This window comes from Dreissena polymorpha, chromosome 9, assembly GCF_020536995.1.
Source record: "Dreissena polymorpha isolate Duluth1 chromosome 9, UMN_Dpol_1.0, whole genome shotgun sequence".
NCBI lineage: Eukaryota > Metazoa > Mollusca > Bivalvia > Myida > Dreissenidae > Dreissena > Dreissena polymorpha.
The window spans coordinates 102,725,163-102,749,344 of record NC_068363.1 but is presented as its reverse complement, the minus strand read 5'-3'; the positions used below and the strand labels follow the sequence as shown (position 1 = coordinate 102,749,344).

At 33.4% G+C, this 24,182-nt stretch overlaps 1 protein-coding gene and 1 long non-coding RNA gene across 2 annotated transcripts; one reads left to right on the top strand and one right to left on the bottom strand.

The window, feature by feature from the left end:
* Positions 1-484: 484 nt before the first annotated feature.
* Positions 485-2,735, bottom strand: LOC127844555 (uncharacterized). Its single transcript, XM_052374911.1, has 4 exons — positions 2,635-2,735; positions 1,244-1,391; positions 907-1,017; positions 485-743 (listed from the first exon to the last, which is right to left on the bottom strand). The coding sequence occupies exons 2-4, from the start codon at positions 1,384-1,386 to the stop codon at positions 566-568; spliced, it is 432 nt and encodes a 143-aa protein (XP_052230871.1). The 5' UTR covers positions 1,387-1,391; positions 2,635-2,735; the 3' UTR covers positions 485-565.
* An 18,268-nt stretch (positions 2,736-21,003) lies between these two features.
* Positions 21,004-23,863, top strand: LOC127844559 (uncharacterized). Its single transcript, XR_008032804.1, has 2 exons — positions 21,004-21,613; positions 23,388-23,863. It is a non-coding gene; the product is annotated as an uncharacterized LOC127844559 (long non-coding RNA).
* Positions 23,864-24,182: the final 319 nt, after the last annotated feature.

Below are 24,182 nucleotides of genomic sequence, written 5' to 3'. Positions count from 1 at the left end.
TATCTATGTGACACCAAAGACCTATAGATAACATCTATAGGTCTTTGGTGACACACAATGCTTAATGCCGAAATATAAAATGGAGTATTACATTAGGGCAGTTTAAATATTGTACAGTTTTGGACAAAAATAGAGTTATTAAAACAACGTTTGAATCAATGCTGTTCAAAGCTTCAATTAATTATGATCGGATTCACAAAGGCGACAATAAACAATTTTCCGCGTAAAGTGTCGTCCCAGATTTGCCTGTGCAGTCAGCACAGGCTAATCAGGGACGACACTTTCCGCCTAAACCAGATTTTCGCTAAGAAGAGACACTATTTAAACGAAAAATTCCATAAAAGCGGAAAATGTCGTCCCTGATTAGTCTGTGCGCACTGCACAGGCTAATCTGGGATGACAAATTTGCACACAAGCATTATGCCCAATTTTCTCAAAACACGACACAATTAACTTAAATACGGGAAAAGAATAACACACTATGCACATGAATAATTATATATATCTCGCTCAAGTCAAGCTACTAAAACACGGAATTCTTCGGAAAGGCGGTTTCTTATCAAATTTATTTCATGTCTAGTCCAAGTCTGTACGTAGGCAATAACTTGCTTTCGTTTCTCCTCGCACAGTCCCACCGTACACCTAAAGTTCCCCTGGCAACGGCATTTCGACTCGAGTCCATTTTGGCCTCCTTTGCCTTCGGTTTCACACGCAGTCTCCTCGGGTTGTCAAACTCGTGGTCACTAATATTGAAATAAATACAAATAAATACATTACTACAGTTGAAATAACATGTGTTTTTTCTTCAAAATTTTACTTAAAATATTCCGAATGGACATATTACATGTATTTCCATAATAACAGTTTGTGCACGACTAAATAAGCTTTACGGACAAACAAAATTACCGAATATCGGAAGAGCTCTTGATGTTTGGTTCATCTTCACCTTTGCCATCGACGTTATATTGACCAACGAGTTTGTACACACTCTTTTTCGAGGTTGTATAGAAGAAGTGCCTGAAAGTTTAACAATAGTTTTGGTTGGAATCTAAATGCATCGGAGGCCAATTTACGGCATAATATGAAATAAACACGACTTATAAGCTTGTTATCCGCGAGTGACTATATGAAAATGGAATGATAACATTTTTAATAGTTTTAATTTCTAATGAATTACCTGTAAACATATATGTATATTTTCTCATTTTAATAACATTTCACATAAAAATGCCGTCACAAATACCTTTCAGGGTCAAGACGCATGTGGAGTTTTTCGATTGTGGTATCGATGTACTGGCCGAATTCTCTGCTGGTGACCTTGCCCTTTCCTCGCCGGTCATAAAGCGTTAGCTCTGAAAAGAGTTTTAGTGTCGCTTTTGGTCTCATAATTCCTACAAATGAAAGATAAATATTGTTAGAAAACAAAACAATAAAGTTAATATCATAGTTCAAATATAAACTTGATTTTTTTCTGTTGTTTATTTTATGATTTATCTTTTTTATTTACATCACAAACAAGATATGTGTCCACACGACACGTATGCCCCAAACTTTGAAATTGAATAAAAACTACTCGATAGATTGGAAAAAAATAGACGGAACTATTTTTTGCAAGGCGAATTCAACTTGGAACATCACAAGTACTGTTTGCGCTTTACCGCAAAAAATTTGTTTTGATGCATTTTTTTAAGTTTTCAAGAGTGTGTATGGGTAAAAATTAAACCATACTCTATCTAGTTTTCAGTCAAATTTTCATAGAAAGGTAAAACTGTTATAAACTCATCTTATCTTGTTTAAATCATTATTACGAATGGGGATCGCATAAAGGCAGTGTAGTATATAGTCATTAAGTGACTATAACTATAAACATATATAATTATGTTCGCACAACTATGTTCCATATGAATGCATACTTGTTTATTAGTTTTAACAAAAACTGTTCTCGGTAATATAAGTATTAAATTACTGCCCCTTCACCCTCACGGACGAAGAGTCTTATTTATGGTAACATTATGTCTGAATTTCGATTCAGAAGTTTCTTATAAGTGCAGATTATGTTCATCTGTTCTGTTTAAAGATCTTAAAACTTTACTTTTTATACATTGTACACGGCTGAACGCACACAGGACAGGGCACAGAAACACACGAAGACAGTAAATAGACACGAACTATTAAAGGGACACACACATTTAAAATAATTGAAGGATATTGTTTGACAACATAGAAGTTACCAATTTTATACTAATAACAACTAGTCGTTCTAGCCGAATATCGACTTGCCGTGCTTGCTTTGAATTTCGTTGCTTGTCGTGTTAGACAAAGTGTTGATTAGAAATGTCATTAAGTGGTGTTTTCAGGTAATTTTTTCGGACAAAACACATTTTATATGGAATTGATCACGTCCGCACATATTGGTTCACTGCAAAAAGGAATATAAAACAGATATTTTGGACGATTTCAAATGTGCTTGTCGTGCTTGCGTGCATTGTAACGTAAAAACTAGGAATTTGCCTCGAATGATAGACTAAACTACTCATCTGGTGACAAATATTTATATAACCGGGAATAGTGCTCAACTTTTCCCTTAGCCTGCGCTTTATTTCGTCAAAAAAGAGTAAATAATAAGATACTTACGTGGATTTGAAATTTCTAAGCGGGGCCAATGTTGACAAATTTCTACTTAGCGTGCTAGCAAAAATGACGTCACAAACCACGTGGTATGGCCACACTGAGTTAAGATGCAGACCAAAAATCCAGATTCAAAGATAATGATTTGATTTTTTGCACATATATGTATATTAGTAAGGTGTAAGACAAAAGGGCTCATCGGATCAAGAACTAGAAGAAACTAAACGTTTTAACTGTATTTAGGCTGTTAAATGTTTATATTATCGATTGGCCATCTTGGTAAGCAATTTTTTTAATTGTTTTGCATAATCTTTGGTAAGCTTATGTATGTGCAACGCTATGATAATTTCATTTTTAATAAGCAATGACACTATCGTTCTTGCAATCATTCACGACTACTAGCGTGAAATGGTCTTTGGCGGACTCACTTGTAGGTTGAGATTTGTAAAATGCTCTCTATATGGCTTGATTAACCAAAGAATCATCAAGATCAATTAAGTCTTTCTTCTTTGTGTGAGATATGGGTGTCATCCCAAGTTACTTTCTAGGTAATAGATGGATGTCTTTAAACTTCACATGATCTTTGAGATCAAACATGGTTTGAGGTCACTAGGTCAAAGTTCAAGGTCACTGTGACCTTTACATTCAAAATATAACCTTGTTTCTAAAATAGCTGCCGTGCGGCTTCAAAGCGCAGTAGGGGGCATTGTGTTTCACAAACACAGCTCTTGACCATTCTTTGTCTAGGGTATTTCCTTCCATTAACTAATTAATGAATTTTGTATCTGATGTACGGGAAAACTATTTACTTTTTGCTGACGGAATATGTGCCTTATTGCGGCACCAAAACCAGAAATTGAGACATATGAGTGGCATGATAGTTACATTGTCCTAATTTAATAAGATTCTCATTGCCCATATATTTTATCCAAAATATACCTTTAATTCCATAACATGTTTCTTATTTTTTCTGACCATTATGTCTGATATGGTGTGTTAATCAACAAGGTAACGCTATGGTCTACCAATCAAGAGGTACACGGTTCTATTTATTACCGAGGCACTGAAAATTTCAGAAATGTTTATAATTTGTCTCACCGAAGTTAAGATAGGCTGGTATGAAACCCAATGCACTACACCGAGCATGTTAAATAACCAAGAGATCAATTTGCAAATTGCTTGGGTTTATATGTTTGTGTCCTTGATCTTTCTTTTATCTAAATGTGAGCTCTGATTTTTTTCTTCATCTTTAGCAGTTCTTTTCTTTTCATAGTGTTGATTACATGTTTGACAAAAACGTTTGCTTACTGGAATATCCATTTTTGTTGCTGTGTTTTTCTCTTGTTATTAACCTTGACAAAGCCATCATGATGTTTTAATCGTTTGCTACTAGGACGTTCATCAATATGTTAACACATAAAATCTCCGTGTCTATCAATGTTGTTTACATCATAATATTAAATATTGCCTGTTGCTAATCATCTGGATCTTCTACGAATGTTATTCTGTTCTACTTTTATGCGTTTTTCTTTTAGCATTGTACTTTTCTCTTCAAAGGTTCCTTGTTTGTACATATTTTATTTTTATTTTTAATCATGACCAGTCACTGATACTTTCAGATGATGCTGGAAATGGCATTTAGCTTTCTGCTTTGGGTCATTCAATTGAAATTCTAAGTACATACCAATTAAAATTGATTGTCAGATTTGCCATTTTGTTAATAAGCCAAAAATGCCTTATTAACAAATTAAAAGTATTTTTAACTTATTTAAATTGATAGCATCATGCTATGCATCAATAAAAATAATGAAGTTACTAATATGTGTATGAATCCGAAAATCAGGACCTTTGTGTTAAAAGGGTAACAAAAAAATAATAATTTCTTAGCAATCAATAGGGCTTTTCCGCCAAAAAGGCTCAAAAGCTAAACTCAGTTCATGCTTAATTGTATTAAAATTAATTATGTTACGCAATTAGATTAGTTTTTTTACTTTAAAAATTATCATCACATTTCAGCAAAATTAAACAAAAAAGGAAAATAGCCATTTAATTTCCATTAACATAACTATTCGAAAACACAAAGTTTTGTGGAAAGATTTTTCATCCTATAAATTTACTATAAAGCTGCTGGGTGAATATATAACTCATTGATGTGATAATAAACACATAGATACTACAATGTGCATCTAATGGTTTTTCTATATACATGTACTCGTTTATTTGAGAAAACTGTGAAGGGCTTATTCACACGGTGTGTTGCCCTTTTGGCAGTACACTTTTGTTGTTGAGTCATTTTGGCAGTTAAGTACTGGAATTTCTGGAATAGTACATCTCATGAGAGTTAAAAAAAATCATCAAAAAATGGGAACTCAATCTTAATATTTTTTATCATAAAGATAATATCATTAGCATTCAAAACCCGCAAAAATATGAAATTTGACCAAGAAAGTTGTTGAGCCCTTATTGCGTTTAACTGACGATATTGCACCCGCGTGTTCGAATAAGCATATATAATAGCGAACATATACGGTCATGTGAGTGTTGTCTTCAAAAAGCAATGAAATAGACCAGTTAATTGTTATTGTTTTGATTCAGGATTTTCGCGCATGCGCAATGCACTGGTAGGCAAAAGCATGAGTTACAGTAAGGCAAAACATATTGATAATGACACAATAAATAAATCGAAAAGAAACTCTGACAAAAACAACACCTAAATAATATTTCAAAAATAAAGTATTTGGTGCCAAACGAATCTATTAATACATGTATTTGCATCTTAAAAAAACCCAGCGTCATTGGCATCGAAGTGAAGGTTATCATAATCTGAAGACCTAAAGACCGACAAGTTGACACAACACAGAGCTCTTTGCATTAGCCGTATACATTTTTGAAGAAAAGGTTCAATAAATTACAATAATAACACATCAAATTATAAAATTATTGGTATCAATGACATGAGTACGATAGTGTGATAAAAAAATAAGTGATAGAAAGTGAAAGGGTGCATTGAAAATAAACGTACTACAAAGCCCTATTAAAAGCGAAGTACATGTCGGTATTTACATGTAATTTAAATATATATGTAATTAAAAATTGCATAAATACTCAAAATCAACATATATACATATATTATTTTTTTGAAAACATTATTTACCCCCGTTGGTGTCAAACGTAATTTCTTGTTTTTATGATGTCGTTTGTGCGTTGTCGTAACATTAAATCTTCATACGGAATGACGTAGTTTTAATTAACAGATACCCGCTAAATACGTTAAATGTTTTTACGTAAATTTAATAATTATTAAATACTTTTTTTATAAATTAAATGGGCTATTATCTTTACGGTGTACAATTTCTGATAATCTATATTGGACATGACTTTTAATTTGTACAATATGTAACATACCTTATGTACGCAAATGTTAAGTATGTCGGCGCTAAATTATTCAACCAAATGACTGCTTAATACTACCGAAAAGAGAAGACACGGTGGCATCATCAATTGTGTTTAATGACCAGACTGTCATCTGCCTGCCAGTGAGGTTTATGAAACCATGTTGTTAGTTAAGTCTGGATAATATCTGACCAAAACGAGATTAAAGAACTAAAGGGCAATTAAACACCGGAATGCAAAGGCTAACGCGATTTTTAGATTGATGCAAACAATCAAATGATGAATATTGCATTTAATGTAATTAAATGTTTTTTAATGTGTCAACGTGTTAGTTTTCCTAGACAAATACCAGTATGGTATTTTTATATATGTTGTATATTTGGAATTGATCTATTTATTGTTTGTTTTCAATTTCTTATCTGTTTCAGTAAAGTAGAACAACTTGTTGGCATTTTGAAAAATAACATCTAAATATAATCGTTGAAATAAAAACGATCACGCTCTATTTCTCCCCATTGATTTTGTCTTTCTTTTGCCTACCAATGAAGTCCGGGTGTAAACACGCAGGTGCGCGTGACGTCACTACTACGCAATTAAGGTATTTAACGTGTACCGGCAAAACGTGTAAAGGTTGTAAATTACTGCAGTGTACGAAACAAAATAAATGTAAAAATGTTTATTGGAGTCGCACTGAAGTGCGGCGACTCGTATGAAATACGTTTTTTTTCGCTTATGGGAGGAGAAGTTATTTTACGGATCAATGTATATATTTTTGTTGTCAGAACATCTTGCATGGTTGTGATTTTTTGTGTAAATTAGTGTAAATAAGTACTGCATTTGTGCCTATTACATTAACTACAACATTTATTGCCAATAAAGCAAAGCTAATTCTTTTAATTAATAACTGATCACAGGGACTGGGCAATAATAACAGATCACAGGAATACGCGAACCGGTGAAACTTTATGGTTTTGTATAAAAACAAAACATAATCAAACTATATTTATTTTGTGGTTTTTCAAACAATAGCGCAGACATTTGCTGTTCGAGTTTTGGTAAACGCGTATTTTCTTCAATTTTACAAGAAGACAGCAATTACACGGTTTATTGCTTTATTGATAACCGTTACACTACAGTCACTTATTAATATCTTAGTTAGAAGGTGATTTTTCAAGCGGTTCCGTAGTGTAGTGCTTACACGCTCGCTTCACACGTGAGAGGCCCAAGGTTCGAGCCCCATTAGAATCAAATTATTTTATTTGTGTTGTATGTTAACTTTTTGTTTTGATGTAGACATTTTAGTTTAAATAAATATGCTGTTTTATAGTAACCATTTTTTTGTTTTTATTATGCCCATGAAATATATGTGTGAGAGGGTGGGGGGGGGGGTCGTAAACACATTTTAAAAACTTTTACATTGTTTTCATATCAATGAGTACTCAATCCCTATCGTAAATGAACAATGTGAGAATAAGTTCAGAATCATCTCCCCTTGAAGTTGAGAAAAATATGAAATTACGCTTACAAGATGAAGCAGATTTTTTAAAACCTACACAGTTCTGTGCCATTAATGAAAACTGCACACGGATGCCAGTAAAAAACGGAAACCAATGTAAATAAAATGAACTATGAAATATTTGGGGGTTACAACACAAAATCATAGATAATGGTTATTTGGGGGTTATAACACAACATCATAGATAATGGTTATACCAGTATCTTTTTCTATTTTGTTTAAAATAATCGGCCAATATATTAATATTTACAGTAGAAAAAAAATCGTTCCATGTAACTTAATTGAGTGCCTTTTACACTGAAATCCTCGACGCCCTTTGATTATTTGCATCAATACTTATCTTGTACCTCATTGTGTTATATGTACCTCATTGTGTTATAATTGCAAATGTATGTAGGGTATCGGTAATATTGAAGGTCTTGAGTAATTTTGAAGTCAGAATTTAATGTGTTTCTGTTGCATGTAGCGCAGTTAAAAATCTAACGATATGTGCGCATTGCATGTCTGTTTTAAATGTACCTTACAGTTAAATGGATGCACGAATCTGTGGTTAATCGGCAAACCGTCACTTAAGGTTACATAGAGATTAATTATGTCCATAAAAGTGTTAAGCTTAACAGAATATACCCTATCAATTGCATATTACGCATGGTGAAAGATGCTATTGCATAAGATTTAGGTGAATAGTTTATTTAGAGAACAAGACCTTCACTTGAGATATGCCGATAGGATGGCATACAAATTATGATACGATTTTATTAATGTACAAAAATGTGACTGTCCCTTTATAAGTCTCTTTAAAGTAAAAGTACTTGGTTATAGATTTCACTAGTCAATACACATAAAAAGTACGAACAAAATACCAAATAGTCAAAATTGTAATTATATGACGCCTTAGGCGGTACGCAGGTCACATTAAGTAAATGACATGTCAGATGTCAAACTGTCATGTACTTATTCGAAGTATGTTTTGAGGAATTGACTGATATTTTTCATAGTAAAAATTTATTTTTGAATAAGGTATCACAGTAAGTTGTCATGACGATATTTAACAATAACTAAGGGGATATTTATAAATAATTGCCATGATTTTGAACAACTTATGCTTGTATAACCATAACGCAAATAAAAGATCGAGATTTCAAGATTACGCCTTTGGAGATCGACATCGAGAAACAATGACTTCCACAACGAATTGAAGACGGTACATAATCAACATAAAATGCATAAGGGACATCATTTTGTTTTGCTCTCAAAGCGAAACACATGGATCTTTATTGCAAGAAGAAAAATCAGCGCCTGAGAATCCTTGAAGGACAAAAAGTGAAGCAACACTAGACAAGATAGTTATGATGTTAAACACTATGGAGTAGATGCTGTGGTTCATCGTTATGACGTGCTTATATAAAGCATCCGGATTTCAACCTTATAAATCTGGCACTTTAGACATCAAGAATAAAACTGCTATTGTTAATACCTTGTAAGCATTATGACCAATAGAAGATCTCAATGTTCCGAGAAAAAATGAAGACGCTCGAACCAACAACAAAAGTACAATTAACAACGCAAACAACAACAACGATGATTGAAACACAAACGACAATCGACGAAGCAATATAAACATCGGAAATAAGATCTGAATCGCCAAACATATGCGAATCGCCTCGGACGAGTTGACAATCGGCTAATCTTCTTCACGGCGGTAGTGGAAGACATCATGCAAGAATCAACATAGACGGAAAACTAAATCACGGAAAATCTACTTGACGGCAACAAGAACCAATCTAACCCGGGAAACACATTCTACGTCGAATGGGCAGCGCAGGAGGTCATTGGTTAAACAACGCCTGTAGTGTAACATGGACAATCGATCAACGTCATTTCACCTGATATGTAGTTCCAGTTCATAGTGATTGACATTTTCGTTGTATACCATTAGCCGCACTTATTTATTTCAGTAAAACCTTCGTCAGAATCTCATTATACAAGTTTTGGGAATATATATTTTGACACATGATATTGTTAGATACATTATAATTCAGAATTGGATCGTTCTAAAGATTTTAAATAATAAAATATATAATCTTTTTTATGAAAATGAGGTGTGTCTCGTAATTGATGTTTAGATCTTGTTCGCAATAATGCATGCCCTGTGTTAACGTCAGTGTGGCTGGAGACTAATTAGTTTGTTGACAGTAGATGTACGCTTTTTTCGTGTATGTGCACTTGCCAGATGGTAAATACGTACGCCAGTATAAAGCAAGTTCAACATGGTAGTCTGATCCATCAAGTTGAAATGTTTATGTAACGATACATGTATATGCAATGCTACATTGGACACATAGGAGAGACGCTAGAGCTTCATCATCAGGGCCCCAAGTGGGGTGGGGTCCTGTCTGGATGGATTTTGGCGGATTTTGTCATGTCTTGGAAACGTTATAAGTTACTTGGAGAATTACATGGACTTGGAAATATTGCATTAACGACTGATTTAAAGAATTATATGGACATGAAAACATTATGTTAGCAACTGAATAAAGAGCAAAGAACTATTAATCGAGTTGATTTGTGTATGCATTAATATGGTACATATTGATTTTGTGTCACAACAATTTACTCGTCTATAACATTTTACTCGTCTATAAGAAGCCCACACCGATGGAAGATTTCGGTAGCTAGTCAAAACGTCTCCAGGTTAAAAACGGCCTCATTTTAGTCAAAACGAACCCAAAATTATTATGGATTACCTGCCCCTGACACTTGAGTATTTATTTGTACGATAATTAATACATACGTAGTGCGCTGCCATTTTCCACGGTTGCCTGAAGTACTCAAGTATTAGTACGACGGGAACCAGAATAACCCAAAGTCAGTTTTAAAGTTGGTCAAAACTTCCCCGATGTAAAACAAAGAAATCTGTACAATATTTTTTTTTAATTTGATCTACATAAGACGATGAATTCAATGAATGTTACATAATCAAACAGAATTTAACTCCAACTTTTCAAAAATAGAACGACGATGAATGACTTAAATAACAGTAAAAAAAGGATGCAACGCATACTCATTGCAAGCTATATGTACGTTTTTTCTTTTGACGATAAAGAACAAAAATGAGTGACGAGTTATATTTAATAACGTAAATGACATATCATATCTAAACGGACGTAATTAATGTGCGCAGTATACAACACCTTCGACACGTGTTGTGACTATCATTTAAGTAAAACTTTTAAACTAACATACCAATTAACTTTAATTGAATACTGATTGGCAATTTATTAAAGTATGTGGTATATAATACATTCCACACCTCTTACACACAGATAATACCCGTTAAATATACCGACCACAAGTGTGAAAGAGAAGTTAATTGTGACAATCGTATATTCAGATAATTAAGATAAGACACCATCTCTACGACTTATACTTATAAACTAATTATCATTTTATAACAAACATTCAGAATTGTTATAAATTAGTTATTTACCCAATATTTTTTTATCAACATAAAATAAAGACGTCTGCCTCGATTTAAAATGACAAAACAAAAGATGACCGTATGGGTAGATTCACTGGTAAAATCAAGCAGCACAGACTATTTTGTCAGTTCTCCCACGTTATTTAAGTATAATTTACTATAATCAATATATACATTTTAGATTTATGTTCATTACTTTCAGATGTACACAATCCCGTTACTTTATGCTGCTCTTATTTCCAAATTATCATAACATGAATATTGTGACTGTTACCAAAACATTAATATGTTTTCACCGTGCCAAATATTTATATAAGACTAAGAAATCTGAAATGCATCGTCTTAATCTAAAAAGCACAAGTATTGCGTTTCTGGAAGAGCATTTTAAAACTGTAAATGGCGACGAAAACTCGGCTGGTCCCAATCCCGGCTGAGAAAGGAGGTGGGTTGTGCGCAGGGCCAGAACAACAGCAACATTTAAAACGAACACGCTACAGAAACCAACACCAAAGAAAGCTACAATACTGGAACAAGGATGGAAGCACGCCAGGAAACTGGATCTAGGACGGCTAATCATCCGATAGCAGTTATACTTGGACCAAAGTCATCACGGCGGGTGGGCTGCTGGAATGTTAGAACACTACCAGACCAGAAAGCTAGCCCAATTGGTGAAGGAGATGGTGAGTTAATGAATCAGCTTGTTAGGAGTAAGTGAGGCGAGATGGACAGGTACTGGAAAGACAGCTTGCACCAGAACAAACCATAGCTTTCTCATGAAGATCAGATGACCAGCATGATCAAGGAGTAGCACTGATTATGTACCAAGAAGCACATAAAAGCCTGATTGAGTGGAAGCCTATCAACGAAAGACTCATGTCAGCAATATTCAACTATGTATACGCTAAACTCACAACTGTAGTTTGCTATGCACCGACAGAAAAGTCAGTTAAAAAGGAGATGAGAAAGAAAAATTGGAGCTGGGGCCAGGTGGGGACATTGACAAAGTACCGGGTGCATTGGCGAGCTTTGGTGGAGGCCTTATGCGCCAAAAGGCACAAAGAGGATTAAGTAAGTACGTTAGTAAATGGCGACAACACTGTCTTTGATTTCGCTAGTGATGAATCACAGCCAACTACGACTTACTTAATGCCGAGATAACATGCGAAGAAATCGAATATTGTATAAATTTGTTAAATAATAACAAAGCATGCGGCATTGATAATATTTTGAACGAACACATTAAAGCATCCTTTCCCATAATAGAAGATGTATATGTAGAATTATTTGACTGCGTATTTAACTCTGGTATTGTGCCTTGCGCTCATATATATGCATCCGATCTTTCACGCAATCAAAATGTTTTCTAACAAACAATTAAGTACCGACGCAATCAGCTATTTGTGAGATAGTAAAAAGATTAAGAATTATTATAGAAAACGATGCAATCATTGTTTGTATGTAATGTTTGTATTGGTGCAAAATAAACTTAATCTTTTAAGGTGGTTACTACAGATTTAACTATCCAAATCACGGATTTATTAAAAAAAAAGTATGGCACGAAATATCTTTCTAAGATACAAACAATCACAGAAGCACATTTAATATTATATGTTTTTCTTTCTCTCCACTAGTGTGGCCCCCAGCTTCTATTGTAAACAAAAACAAAGGGGCAGATAATCCAGACTATCTCTCCACCATCTGATTTTCGATTGGGCCGTTTTAACTTATGAGTCGGTTGAATAATAACGGTTGATAATAAATGGGTTATTTGTATGGATCTGTTTGGTAAATGCATTGTACGTTTGGTTATGAAAACACTTGTAAAGCTGTTATGCTTTATTTTGTGTTTGTGAAATAGTAACATTTAAGTTGTGCAAACAATTTCTGTATGTATATTATTTGATCAATTTTGCGACTATTTCGAAAAAACAATGTATTTGTGTTGACTTATATATATATATATATATATATATATATATATATATATATATATATATATATATATATATATATATATATGTATTACTATTTTACGTATGATTCAAGTGTCGGTACAAATCTTTATAACATGTAAATAACGAGATCAAAATTATATGTATAAAACATAAAGTTTGAACACATGTTAGATGAACAAATGTATTCAATTGTATTCAATTGTACTAACAAATACCTCAATTATATCTTAAGCGAATACACCACTCAGACTGTATGAATATACTAGTACTGTAGATATGCACGCATTGTTGTTGTATCGTCTTGTACGTGTTTTTACTTTAATTGTTGTGATTGTAAGAACACATTATTTGTTGCGTTTGTAGAAAATGTTTTATGTAGATGTACAGTAGTCGAGTCAAATTTAATAATATACTAAGTAATGTAATACTATTACATATATAAGTTTTCAGAAGATGGCAATGGGCGTTTGCATTTTATAATAAACAAAGTCATACACAATTAAAAGCACAAGCACGCACGCACGCGCGAGCGGACACATACACGCACTGCTATTTTTGTTACATACATGCACACATCCACTGATACATACATAGACACATCCTCTAAAAATAGGCTATTATTGCTGTCTAAACTTTCGATTTTCGTGTTTTTAGACTGCCAAAGAGTGGCATCTCTTAGTATATACTAACAGTTTATAATTATTTTCTTTTTTGTTTGGTAACCGTAGCGGCAATCTAGCTTGCACTAGGTTGCAACAATGTACGTTTTTTTCGGCGTTAGCTGTATACGCCAGCTTTTCACCTTAGCTTGACCTTTGTTAGCGTCCAATAGAATTCAAATTAAACTTCCCGCGGCCAAGTACAGATGAATACACTTCATTGACTGCATTGGCTGATTTGAGAATACGACCAGAACATTGCAAACATGTCCGCGTCTTTGTAACACTGTTTTACTGCGTGTTCAGCATGAAACAATTTTATATCTAATGAAAAGGCTTTATAGATAGAACAGTTTTACACTCAATCTCGACATCAATACAGTTTGTGCGTCAACCTTTTATTTTCAGAAGATTTTCAGCGCGAGAACGTTTGCACTTAAAGGCTATTTTCTCATATTTAGTACTAACTTCCATATTCCTGTCAACATGTTAACATGTTAAAGTATAGAGAGCAGTGGAAGCGAAGACTCACTTTAATGCATTGCATTTCAACTCGCGAGGTATATCGGGTCATTTGCGGCCACTGTGTGTGAATGTCAGAGTTTACATACAGGTCATCGCTGCGTCTCTACGCTATGTGCTGATCAGAGTTCGCGGCCAGGAAAATAATCGTTACATAAAAAAGACGCTATAGCGTGAACTAGGTGAACTGGAATTTTTTTGAGACCAGACAGATGAAGATATCCAGCGATATCATATGGTATGTCAATAATAGATTCTTAATGTGTTTTACAACAATACCATGATAAATATTATTTTTAATTTATTTAACAAGAATTATGCCATCATATTGACTAATGAATTAAGCATGAGCGCAATGATTCTCGATACTGTTAATAATCGAATAAAATAGCAACGCCAGACAAACCACTAAAACAGGTTTGTTCGAAGAACGCGCGTATAAATATTAAAAATATATACGGATACTTCGCGTGTGGCCGGTTGACTCATATGTTTTAATTTCACTTCCATTCTTCTTTTGGTTTTCTGTTTTGTATCTATACGTTTATGACCAGCAATATGTAATAATGTAAAATAAGCCGCGAAAACTCCGCGTATCATCCCGTACTGCGTTTGCTGCAGCTAAGAACTGCACATAAAAAGACATTCGCTATCTTTGATCTCATTCATTGAAGTCTTTACCTTTCATTAACTGCAACCACAATCAACGCCGTATATCTTTTTTAAAGATATTTCTTGTTTATAAATGAAATAAAGTTATGCACACATAAATACACACACGAACATAAAAAATACACTATGATACATTCAATTGTTAACATTCCAAATATTACTAAAAAGAAAGTAAGTATATAGTATCCTCAGCTGTTTGCATTGAACATTATTTTTGAATATTGATGTATGATTATATTCACTGACTTGTATATGCTATTTTTATTCGGTTCATTTTAGATGTCAAAAAGATACCCTAAAATGTTCACTTATTTTTTCATCTCATATTTCTTGTTTTTGTTCCCTATTAATTTGTACTTTTTTCCGTTCTGTAAGTTTGTGTTGCTACTTTGTATGCAAGTGCTACTTTTAATTTGTCTCTTATTACTGCTTTTCCATGAGTAAGCTTAAAATTGCAGAGGCATTCAGGGGGAAAAGAAACGATTACAGTTTTTTCAGTATCTGAAAGAAACAAAATGTGATATTTACTGCCTTCAAGATACTCATTTGACTAACGATCAAATTTAATCGATTTACTCCGAATGGGGATCATAATGCTTCTTAAGTTATTGCTCTTCTAATTCGCGCGGTGTAGCAATACTATTGTCAAAAAAACTTGAGTATAAAATACATAACGTACGAAGTGACGAATCCGGCAACTTTATTTTTTTGGGATTTGAATCTTGGTGAAACAAGACTCACACTGGCATCTTTATATGGACCGAATGCTGACAGTCCTGAATTTTTTACAAATATTTTTGAAATTATTGATACAGTGGGAAATGACTCCTACTTAATTTGCGGCGACTTTAATTTGGTTCTAGACCCGAATATAGATTATCATATCTTTAAATCGATAAACAATTAAAATGCCAGAGATTGTATATTAAAACAAATAAACGATCGTGAGCTTACTGATCCTTTTAGGATATTATACCCTGATACTAGACGATATACATGGAGAAGAACAAATCCAATACAACAAGCCCGGCTTGATTTGTATCTAGCATCATCATTTTTGTTACCGTTTGTTTATGCCGTTAAGATAATGCCCAGTTACCAATCGGATCACTCAATCGTTATTCTGACATTAAAATTTAACGATTTTAAACACGGAAAAGGTCTGTGGAAACATAATAACATGCTTCTAAAGGACATTATTTAGATTTAGATTATGTATCCTCTTCGTGGTATTGTGGACTCACGAAACAGCTTAAGCACAAGTTACAAATAGTCCAAAATAAAATAAAAAGGTTCGTTTTATTAACAATGCCCATTGTAGGACATCACTTGTTGTATCGCATTTTGAAGAACTTGGTTTATTGAACGTTGAACAAAGATGCAAGCAACTTCGGCTTAACCACATCCATAAGATTTTCTACAATAAATGTCCAAGCTATATGAAAGACAATTTTGTCAAATGTACAGATGTCCATCAGTATGGGAATAGATCCCGATTTAATTTTTATGTACCTCAAGTTGATGGCTTTACTAGTTCTTCATTTTACTACAATGGTATTACGGATTGGAATGCATTACCCGATAGTATAAAGTCCATCGAATCGAAATTTACTTTTAAGAAACTTGTTAAGACACATCTATTAAATGATATGAAGGTAGACGAGAATTCCATGTATTTTTACTTTTAGATTTGTTTTATTTTATGTAATTCATTATTTTTATGTTTTTTATTCGTGTCAGTGTATTATCATGTCAACTTTTGAAAGATTCACTTAATTTGTAGAAGAAATCATGTGTAGGATCATGTCGATTATATGTTAAGAACTGAAAAAACAATATATTTATAGTCACTTATAAGATCTGTTCGACTAAATCCATGGACCCCGTTGGAAATAAGCTTTTTCATGTTTACATGTCTAAGCTTTACGGGTTATCCTGTGTATACATCATGTCGTAATCTTATTTGGATCTGTGATAAATGGCACCATTCATGTAATGCATGTTTCTGAATATGATAATAATGCAATCTAGACGTTATTTATTGCCTTGATTGCATTGAATTGTAAATTGCTTAACATGTATGCACAAATAAAACAAACAAATTAATTACATAAACACAATTAATGATACAATTACCGAAATAAAAAAAAACAATACATGTTACCTGTTTACAATAAAGATAATATTGGCACTATACCGGACCAAGAAATACAGTTTCTAATAAATGACTCACTTTTTTTAAATACACTTTTATGGAAATAAAGGGTAAAGCTATTTCTCATGGTTCGTATAAAACTTAATCCCGTAACAATCGCGAAAAGGAAATACAAGTAGAAATTGAACAGCACGAGAAATCATTTACATAGAGCAAATTATTACTGAATTAAAGAACGAACTTTCCAAAATACAAGAAGAGAAATTAAAAGGCGCTGTAAAAGATCAAGAGCCGAATGGATACAATTTGGAGAAAAACCAAACCTTGAGAAATATAACTATACAACAAATACTATTACTAACCTAATAACGGATGACGGTCTTGTTATAGATAGGCAGGTGGATATCCTGAATGAAACCGCTTTATTTTATAAAAAAAATATTTCAAATAACGACAGTACAGATATTGAAAATGATCTTAATAGGTTTATAGAGGATATTGATATTTCTAAACTATCGAACGAAGAATCAAAACAATTAGAAGGGCCAATAACATTAAGCGAAGCCACTTATGTCTTAAAAAAAACACGCGAATAACAAAAGCCCAAGATCGTCGGGATTTAGTAGTGATTTTTTCAAAGTCTTTTGGCCAAAATTAGGAACTTTTGTTTGTAGAGCCCTAAATCACGCTTTTGAGAGCGCGAATTTGTCTATAACCTAATGTCAGGGAATACTTACTTGTATACCTAAGGGCGATAAACCCCGACAATTTCTAAAAAATTGGCGTCCAATAACATTGTTAAACACTGTTTATAAAATCGGTTCTGGAAGTATTGCCAATAGATTTAAACAATATATTAACAAGCTAATTAATAATGGCCAAACGGGTTTTATAAAAGGAAGGTTCATAGGTGAAAACACTAGACTAATACTAGTATATGACATTTTAAAATACATGGAGGAAAATGATATTCCCGGTCTTCTCCTTCTAATAGATTTTGAAAAGGCGTACGATTCCTTGTCATGGAGGTTTGTTAATAAAACACTTTCCTTATTTAATTTTGGACCTGACATTAGCAAATGGTTTAATGTTTTATATAAGGATGGTATCTCAGCAGTAACTCAGTGTGGGGTGTAATCAGATTTTTTTCCAAATACAACGCGGATGTCGTCAGAGTGATCCACTCAATTGTTATATTTTTATTTTATGCGCCGAAATATTGTCTCTTAAACTCAGGGCAAATCACAAAATAAAAGGAATAAAAATAAATAATACTGAATATAAGTTATCGCAATTTGCTGATGACACATCAATTCTCCTGGATGGCTCTGCAGAATCCCTTAATGAAACCTTAGATGAATTGTCGCTGTTCACAATGTGCTCTGGTTTAAAGGTAAATTTCGACAAAACTAAAGTGGTTTGGACAGGAAAACATAAATTCAGTTCTGATAGTATCAAAACTAGATGGAAGTTACAATGGAACCAACAGACTTTCGATATGCTTGGTTTAACTTTTCATGTGATCTTGACAAGATGATCGATATTAACTATACAGATAAATTTTCCAAAGTTAAAACACTGCTTAAAAACTGGTCCAGAAGAATATTAACTCCTATTGGAAGGATACAATTGATTAAAACCATTGCTTTGCCAGTTCTTACCCATTTGTTTGTTTCACTTCCTTATCCACCATACAACATGTGGGTGGAGCTTAACGACCTTTTTTTAAATTTCGTGTGGTAATGACCTTTTTTTAATTTCGTGTGGAATAGGAGTTCGAAAATTAACAAAAATATACTTATTGATCAATTTTCTGATGGGGGCCTTAATATGATCGACATCTTTTCCTTTATAACTGCTCTGAAGTGTTCTTGGATACGAAGGTTCACCACAGGAAATGGTGAATGGATAAATATTGTAAAAATGACATTAGATACCCAAAAATTTATAATTGTGGTGTTCACTATCCGGAAAACCTCATACATAAAACAAACAATGCTTTCTGGAAAGACACTTTAAAATCCTTTGTCAATTTCCGCAAAGCTGAATTTTTGGATATAAAGAACATACTTCAAACCCCAATATTTTATAATTCAGATATAACGATCGGTAATAAGAGTGTTTTCCTAAAAACATGGTTCGAACATGGTGTACATTTTATAGGTAATTTGATAAAAAATCAAGAGGGGTTAGAGTTATATAGCTATGAATATCTGTGTAACAAATATAATTTCTCTCCAAACCACTTGCATTATACCGGTATTTCTCATGTAGTAACTAAGTACTTAAAAAAGTGGTTTGTTCGATAAAAAACCTGTTTTAAATAGAATTTCAGATTTGAATTATCTTGACTTTGTTAAGCCATTTGTTCCCTTACAAATGATATCCATTTTAAAATATCAAAAAGCGACTCAGCCCATGTATAATATTTTTTAAAACAAATGACAATTTACCTATATGTATGTCAAAATGGACGAGCATTTTTGAAACTATTGAATTAAAAGACTGGAACCATATTTTTGGAATGCCATTTTCAATAACCAAAGATTCTGCGATACAATGGTTTCAGTATAGAATTATACACAGAATTATTGGTACAAACTATTTTTTTGTATAAAATCAATTATAAAGCATCTGCAGAATGCTCTTTTTGTCACAGTGCGCCAGAAACAATCGAACACATTTTTGGGGAATGTAAATATGTTAAAATGTTTATTACAGAACTGATTGAAGGTTTTTATGTATTTACTGAACTTATAAATGCACCTTCGTATGTTAGGACATAGAAACACAAGTGCTTCTCTTAATCTTACTTTCCTTCTTACTAAAAAAAAAATATATATAATTGTAAAATGAATTAAAAACTGCCTACCGTTATCGCGGCAAAATCATATTTTTCAATCCAGTATAATATTTTAAAGGATATGAATGTCTTTTGCATTTTAGTTTCCAACTTAATAAGTTCAAATAAAGATTGGGACATTTTGTTAAGGCTATATCGTTAGAAAAGAGTGACTTGCATCGTTCATCTATATTGATAATTCCAATATGTATCAAGTTGTATACCGCTTTATTATATTACCTTAACTATGTAACTGCGAGCAGTTGTCTACTTTACAATACTGTAAGTTGAACATTGTGACTTGCATATATTAACAATATACTTATTCTTCAATTCATGTATATATTTATTGCTGTTTGCATCAAGACAAGACATATTTATTCAGACTTGCACAGTGTACATCGTCTAAACACTATAAATTTCACAATCAATTATGTCACAGAAATAAACATAGTATAAATATAAACATAAGCAGCATCGTATACGGTTACGAAAATTCAAGGTAAAATATTCTTTTAAATATGAGGGATAACTGTTGAAGTTAGGTAACAACATTAGAAATATTATTTCTTAAAATCATAGCATCTTTTACAAATTTTGCTAATTTAATTAGTTCAAATTTATTCGTTGTATTCAACAATTGGTGGAATTTATAAACAGAAGGCCTAACATAGTAACATTTCTTAAGGTAATTTCTTCTAAAATCAATGTACAAAGGGCATTTACAAACAAAATGAAACTCATCTTCGACATCTAATTCGTTACAACTAAGGCAATAACGTTCGTTTCGAGGTATATTTTGACCAGCATATCTTCCAGTTTGAATTCTAAGTGGCAGACTCGAAGTTCGAAGCTTTGTGACGTAGTGTCTTAGTGCTTTAGGTAGTAAATCTAAATAATTTTCGTAAACAAATATAGGCTTAAATACACGGCGGTACATATCTAAGACAGAGCTATTTTCAACAGAGCTAAACCACTCTTGTTTGTAGGTATCAATAACAACATTTTTAAAATGTGGTATTTATGTATTGTCCTCGGTGGTAATGAAAAGGTCATAGACCGGACGGACTCGTATGACTTGAAGGAAAGAACAAACACAATGTTGTTGATTGAAAACGGGCATTTATTATAAAATGCCATAAAACAATATAAAAATAGAACAGATTCTTTCCAGAAAGGCATAATGGGTGGTAGAAACACGCCACACGTATATACACATACAAAAACATGAATTTGAATGTGATGACGGCGGGAAAAACACGCCCAAAATAAGTATAAATGTGTTTTACACACAGGTAAAAACATACATAGTACGGGAGTAAAACCTTTTGGCGGAGAAGGGGTGGAGGTGGGTTGTTAATTTCGACCATATTGGATGCCACGTTAGTCAAGAAGGATCCAAAAGGGCCACAATGGCCAACACTGAATTTGATTGGTCAAAAGAGCCCATGTGACCCCACACTGAGGTTATACACAAGTAATTAAATATAAGGCTTGAACCAATATAATGTTCAACAATTAAGAAATCGTACAATGACATAAAATCTTTTATGTGTGCATAAAATATTATTTATGTATTGTCCTCGGTGGTAATGAAAAGGTCATAGACCGGACGGACTCGTATGACTTGAAGGAAAGAACAAACACAATGTTGTTGATTGAAAACGGGCATTTATTATAAAATGCCATAAAACAATATAAAAATAGAACAGATTCTTTCCAGAAAGGCATAATGGGTGGTAGAAACACGCCACAAAGGGGACCGGAACGGGAACCCCGCCGCCCATGAAGTACGGGAGAGGACCGCAATTCGAAAAGGGGGTAGTTGACCCTGAATGAATATAAACGTAGCCTTACGATTAAGGTCAGGTAATGTGAAAATTAAGGACAAATACGCATTATAAGCTTTGACTTGTAAAGAGCCCCTAGGCTTAAATCATCCATCTGCTAATTAATAACAAATTATAGAAGTAAATTAATTGAAAACAATAGGATTGGTGTTTAACGATCACTAGCATAAGCATAACTTAATTATATGTGTATGCTCCATAAGAAAAACACTGCCAGAAAAAATCAGTGTTAATAAGAACTGCTTAACCTAATTGTCAACAAAATTGACTTAGACCTATACATGTATGTAAATAATTGGAGCTGCGACCTTAACCGGTCAGACATAAAACAACCAATATTTGTATAAAGTATAAGCACTAGTAAAAATGGTGAAAGACTACCTGCAGCCTTTAACTGTCAGGGAGACATAACTTTTACAGCAAAACAACAAAAGTAAAGTAAGAAGATGCACACTTAAAGGAGTAAGCAATCATGAAAAAAACAACAACACAAAAACCAAACATGTATCTGCGGCCTTAAACCGTCATACAACATAGGAGATATATCCAACAAATAATGGCTTTAATAAACATCCTTGTTAAAAGGTGAAACGTTGCTTGCAGTCTAAAACTGTCAGGTAAACATAAATTGTACGGCAAAGCAACACACGATAAAATAAGACAATGTACCGGTAAAAGAGTAGGCAATCAATAATATAGTATAATCCCCGATCCGAGCGCTAAACCGCCAGACAACATAGGAGATATAAGCAACAGATACTTGCCTTAAACAGCAGCCTTATTAATAGATGAAAAATTACCTGCAGCCTTAAACTGTCAGGTAAACATAAATTGTAAAGCAAAGCAACGAAAATAAATATAAAAAAGATGTACCGGTAAAAAGTAAGCAATAATATAGAAAAACAATGGATCTGTGGCCCTAAACCATCATGCATAGGAGATATATACAACAGATATGGTCCTAAATACAGGCCTTTGTTATAGGTGAAAAATTACCTGTATCGATAAGAAAGTAAACAATAATCTGTTATACATGGAGCTGCGGCCTTAAACCAACAAGATGACCAAACAGATGTATACAACATATTTTGGAATTAAGACCAAGTACAGGTACCTGTTAAGAGGTGAAAATGAATGTGCAACTTTAAACTATAAGGTTAACCTTAAATGTACAAGAACCTGACCAAGCAAAATATTAAAATGTAGTGGTTAAGTAGTAAGGTATCATGAACCCAGTGTAAAACAATGTAGGTGCTGCCTTTAACCATCAGACAACGTATTAAAAGTAATTAACACATATTGGCCTTAATAAAGGGTATTGGGAAAATTTTAAATACAATCTGCACCCTTTACCTATCCGGTAAACATAGATTGTACATCAAAACAACAAAAGTAAAAATATGTACCCATACAGGAGTAAGCAATCATATAGTAAAACAATGGAACTGCATTCTGAAAATATCAGACAATGAGATAAAAAAGACAAACATTGCCTTAATAACAGACCTTGGTAATAGGTAAAAGGTTACCTGCCGGGTTAAACTGTTGGTTAAACATAAACAGTCAAGCAACACAACAAAAGCAAATTAATAATTGTAACACATAAACAGGGAAAGCAATAATGTACCGTGTAGTACAACTATGGAGCTGTGGTTTGGAACCGACAGACAACCAGCATTGGCATGAAGTACAGGTTCCAGTAAATGAGTGAAAGACCATTGGAACAATAAACTGTCAGTAAACATATATACATAATATGAAAAACCTTGATAAAAGTAAGATTTGGAATGTACTTAAAAAAGAGCGACCAATCAAAAAGTAATAAACAATTGGGCTGCAGATGTAAACTGGCAGACAGTTAAAGAGACATATACAACAAATACCAATAATCCAGACGAATATCTGTGGGAAAAACCATATGGAACAGCTCGGGTAACAAGCCTGTGATTTAAAACGTGAAAGAACTGGGCTAACGATTATCGCTTGTGAGTAAGCAAAGTAAAAAGGGTAATGGATTATGCTGGAAAATATATATGTAATGGTTTTCGAGGACAAAACCTAGGAAACGTATTGATCTTATTTGGTGTGACTTAGTGGAGCATGATTATTTACATAGGAATGTGGCAGATCCCTGTGGGGCGACATTCCCTTTAACTCAGAGATATGAAAAACTAATATGCCTAACAGTAGCTTCAAAATCTTAGACCCAGAAGCATCTTTTGGGAGATGAAGATTATCGGGCAGAAGGCAATTTTATTCGTATAGTACGCCAACACACAGGTTTATGAACCCCAGGAGTATCATCAGGGTATTAATCAAATGAATTGGTATTTTAACAAGTACCAATGGGAAAGATGTGTTGACACTAGAACTGTTAGAATAACTACCCGTAAAGATTGGCATATACGGTAAAATGGGCACATACCAATCAGAAAAACAGGGAAAATAAGTTAAAAACTTTGGTCATAAGAAATAGAAATAAGTTTAGTTAGAGGGGTAGAGTAAACCC

What these genes read in the sequence shown, in the direction of transcription:
- LOC127844555 (XM_052374911.1), bottom strand. Translation starts at nt 1,386, where the DNA reads ATGAGACCAAAAGCGACACTAAAACTCTTTTCAGAGCTAACGCTTTAT. An exon ending in ATGCGTCTTGACCCTGAAAG is followed by an intron (nt 1,018 to 1,243) that starts GTATTTGTGACG and finishes TTAAACTTTCAG; the next exon opens with GCACTTCTTCTATACAACCT. An exon ending in AAGAGCTCTTCCGATATTCG is followed by an intron (nt 744 to 906) that starts GTAATTTTGTTT and finishes TTTCAATATTAG; the next exon opens with TGACCACGAGTTTGACAACC.